Genomic DNA, 3,922 nt, shown 5'->3' with positions numbered 1-3,922 from the left:
TTATGAAGATGAATCAAATATAACTAATTTGTAATAAATGAGGACAAAAAACATATCATATGTACATGTAATAGAAGATTTTGTGCAACACCATTTATGCTCTTGATCTTTTCAAAGCTCTTTTTTTCTCAATGTAAAAGACTAAGCATTATGTATAGAAAGTTGATCAATTGATCAATCCCAAATCATACGCATGTTTCAATGACGATATCCAAATTTTGGATCATATTCAACATAATATATCGAGGTAGCAACATATTTTTTTGAAATAAACTAAGAGAATCTTTTTATTGTATTCAATAGAGTTGTTTTCATCATGAAATTTTTCTATCCGGAGGAAGAATTTACTAGTGAATATTTTTCATAGGAGATTCCTCTTTTTCACAGTGATAAAAAGTATCATTTTTCAAAAAAAAAAGGCTTGATATATTCACGGTGCAGCGACTGATTATGTCCCAATTCTCAATGAAAAAATCAAAATTGTCATTAAAAAGAGAGTTTTAACACCTCTTCTTATAGAATAAAATCTTTTTCGAAAATTTTCGCGTGCGTCAAATCTTTATGGACATCCAATGCAAATATGGTAAGAAATATTATAGGTATGAAAAATTTACAGAGAAATGCTGTGCTAAAGAGTGAATAATAAACATGAGAAAGATATTTTGAGTACAAAATATTTATGGCATAAAAAATATGCATGTAAAAAAATAGCAGCTAATGATGATCATAGCGTAAAATATTGCTAAGTAGAAAAAAATTTCATAAAAAATTGAGTCATTTTTCATAGACACAAACGTAACAATGGTGACAGGTCTGAAAAATTTATATCATAATTAGAGGCTAGATAGTGAATAATCCTCATACGAAAATTCTTTTCGGTAGGAATAATATTATATGTAGGTATAAAAAATTAGACACTAGATAGTGAATAATCCTCATGGAAAAATTTTTATGGGTGCAAATGTTCTATGTTATTAAAAATGTGTATGCAAAACATAAGAGGATATTAAAGTTTATAGCATGAAACATTGTTAGGCATGAAAAATTGTCATGGTCAAGATTACTAGTTTACATATTAGAGCGAAATGATTTTCATGAAAAAGTTATACCTGTCTAATAAAACATATACATGTGAAAAAAATAAGCACTATCAATGCTCATATTTCAAGGTACAAATATTATAGATGTCTTTCTACATGGATGAGGTGCGTATATTTCACCGTTAGTGTATTGGTTAAGTTAATGGCATCGATATTTCATCATAAACGATATAATAATTGTGCTCTTTTCATAATGAAACGACAGATCTACACTTGTCTGACTTTTTCTTGTTGACAGTAGAAAACTGGGTCGAAATTTGAAAACGTGCCATGTTTCTCAAGCCGAGAAAAAGTCGAAAAGTACTTGTAGTGAATTAATGATGTTCATGATATAGTTATGTAAGCTATTGTTTATGAGCCCTGGCGTGAATATAGTTTATTTTAAAGTAGGACTGAGTTTACCGGGACCGGAGAACCTCGCCATATACGGATTATGGATACGAGTTAGGGCTAAACAATATTATATTATATGGGAGATAATAAAGGATCACGTCAAGTCCTCTTGAATTGCGTGTACATCTTCGTCACTGATCGACCACGTCGTGCTACTTCGTTTTACGTACACGAAAACTACTTAGCCCTTACAGCTCGTCCGTAGATCTTCTTCCCCAACATCTTGATTCTTCTGCGACGAAAACCTTGCGGCAGAATCCACCTCGACGTCAGCGCTTAGGGCTAATTAATTATAATTAATCATACCAACAGTCAAGGTATGGATTAGCATTGATCAACAGGAATCGCTGGGAATACGATCCCCGTCAAACTCCTGTGGAGGAAGACCAAGCCTTGCAATCTACTTCTATATGTATAACGAGGTCAAGCAAGCTTTCAGCAGTACCTTATAGTTGCAAGAGAGCCAAGGATCAGTACAAAATTAAGAGCTTCCTAGCGTTTTCTAGTGCAAATACAGCTCGCTGCAATCCAAAACATTAAAAGCGCCTACACTAATTAGCTAGCTGGTAGACGTAGTACGGAATCTGCCCATAATCTGTAGTAACCCATATACTAGTTGCTAAAAAAACGGTGGACGTATCTGGATTCTGGAATATACTCAATAATTGGTTGTCGTGCGAGCACCTCGGTCCAGCTCCAATACTCATCATGCCCGCGACGGTGAATATCAGCAAAGTTGTGGCAGCTCGTAGCAATGTATCTGATAAGGAGGCATATAATTACGCGCATGAATGTCCAGCTCTCTCTCCGGAACAGACAGCCGCCTACGACTCCGACGAGGAGCATGCAGAGGACTCTGACGATATTGGGGAAGATGCGGCGGAGGTGCTGGAAAAGATTCTACCATTCATTCAGATGGCAGCGGCCGCTTACAAGAGCTCCAGCATGAAAGACCAGTTTGAGATGGTAGAGCGTAGCCAGCTCATCCACAACGTCATCGACACCTCTCATCTCTTTGGGGGATTGATGGGCAGGACGGACACGGAGGTGCACGTCAGCATCCTGGACGATGAGAGCGTCGTGATGGCTTTCCGAGGGACCGAGCCGACTGAGTGGAGCACGGGATTTGCGGATGTGCTTACGGACTTGGCAGAAGGGCAAGAGCCTGTGAAGCTCTACGACGGAGCCAGCGACAAGCCCGTGTACACGTCCCCCACCAGCATCCGGGCGCACCGGGGCTTTCAGCTGGCGTTAAAGGATGTGACGGACAGCAAAATCCCCTCTCAGAACCTGCGCCTGGTGCTGCAAAATCTGGGCATGCAGGCGGCCGAGGTGCGCAACGTGCTGTGCGTGGGCCACAGCTTGGGCGGGGCTCTGGCCACGCTCTGCGCCAAGTGGTGCCGAGAGGTGGCGTTTCCAGGTGCCACCATCGGTTGCGTGACCATTGGCTCGCCTCGTGTGGGAAACGCCGCCTTCGCGCTGGACTTCGAGAGGCGAGTAGTGATGGATACCGGACTGAGCTACCGTGTGGTTAACAAGCGCGACGTTGTGCCTTGTGTGCCCAACCTGCTGACATACCCGGTCTTCGCGTCACCCTACAAGCATGTCGCCCAACCCATTTACCTCTACGAGGATGCATTCGGCCGAATGTCTTCGCGCTTGGGAGGCCGTCGCCCCAGCAAACTCAACTTGGGCTTCTCTGACCATAAAACTGCCTCTTACATAGCCTCCACGAATGCGGTGCTTCAAGCCGCTGGCTTCTCTCATGAACAGATTGCCCCTCATATTCTTTAGCACCAGCTAGACCTAACACCAATCTTAGATGCACATAAACTAGACCTACAACTTACCAAGCCTCCCATGAGATCTTGTACAATTTTTTCGTGTAAGTTCTACCATATTCATCCCTGATTTTGTAAATTTCCAATCATGCAAACCACATATGTACATTATTTCAATGCCTCTTGTGTGTGTGTGTCTGAGTGTGTGTGTGTGTGTGTGTGAGAGAGAGAGAGAGAGAGAGAGAGAGAGAGAGAGAGAAAATAGTGTGTCTCTCCTTACAAGCGGGCCACCTGAAAACTCAACATCATCCTAGTTCATGGAGGGAAGTTATCCTAGTTCATGGAGGGAGGCTAAACTTTCTTTTTGAAGTTCAGACAAATGAGTCAACCTGTATAAATGCACATGTCGACATTACCTATAGGGAATATACAAATAAAATCTCCACTTTTTAACCTTGGAAATTAAGGCCCAATAAAACTACAATCAATACTTTCATTTCCTACACGAAAATTCACACTATAAACATGGATATGTGAGCAATTGAGGGAGAAATATGAAACACTCGCAAAATTTTGGAAGAAAGCTTATAAAAATTCGCATAAAAATTAAAAGGTTAAATCTCCTACCTACAAAAGTATATGAGGGAA

The 3,922-nt window shown here is 40.7% G+C and overlaps 1 protein-coding gene across 1 annotated transcript; it reads left to right on the top strand.

Moving 5' to 3' along the window:
- The first annotated feature begins 1,865 nt into the window (after positions 1–1,865).
- LOC147436618 (uncharacterized) lies at positions 1,866–3,397 on the top strand. Its single transcript, XM_086488195.1, has one exon. It carries the CDS (start codon positions 2,202–2,204, stop codon positions 3,285–3,287), a length of 1,086 nt encoding a protein of 361 aa, XP_086344321.1. The 5' UTR covers positions 1,866–2,201; the 3' UTR covers positions 3,288–3,397.
- The last annotated feature ends 525 nt before the right edge of the window (positions 3,398–3,922 follow it).

Source organism: Adiantum capillus-veneris, chromosome 18 (genome assembly GCF_014529385.1).
Source record: "Adiantum capillus-veneris isolate H3 chromosome 18, ASM1452938v2, whole genome shotgun sequence".
In the NCBI taxonomy this organism is placed as follows: domain Eukaryota; kingdom Viridiplantae; phylum Streptophyta; class Polypodiopsida; order Polypodiales; family Pteridaceae; genus Adiantum; species Adiantum capillus-veneris.
Note: the sequence above shows the minus strand (reverse complement) of the source record. Positions and strands in the feature narration are given on the sequence as shown.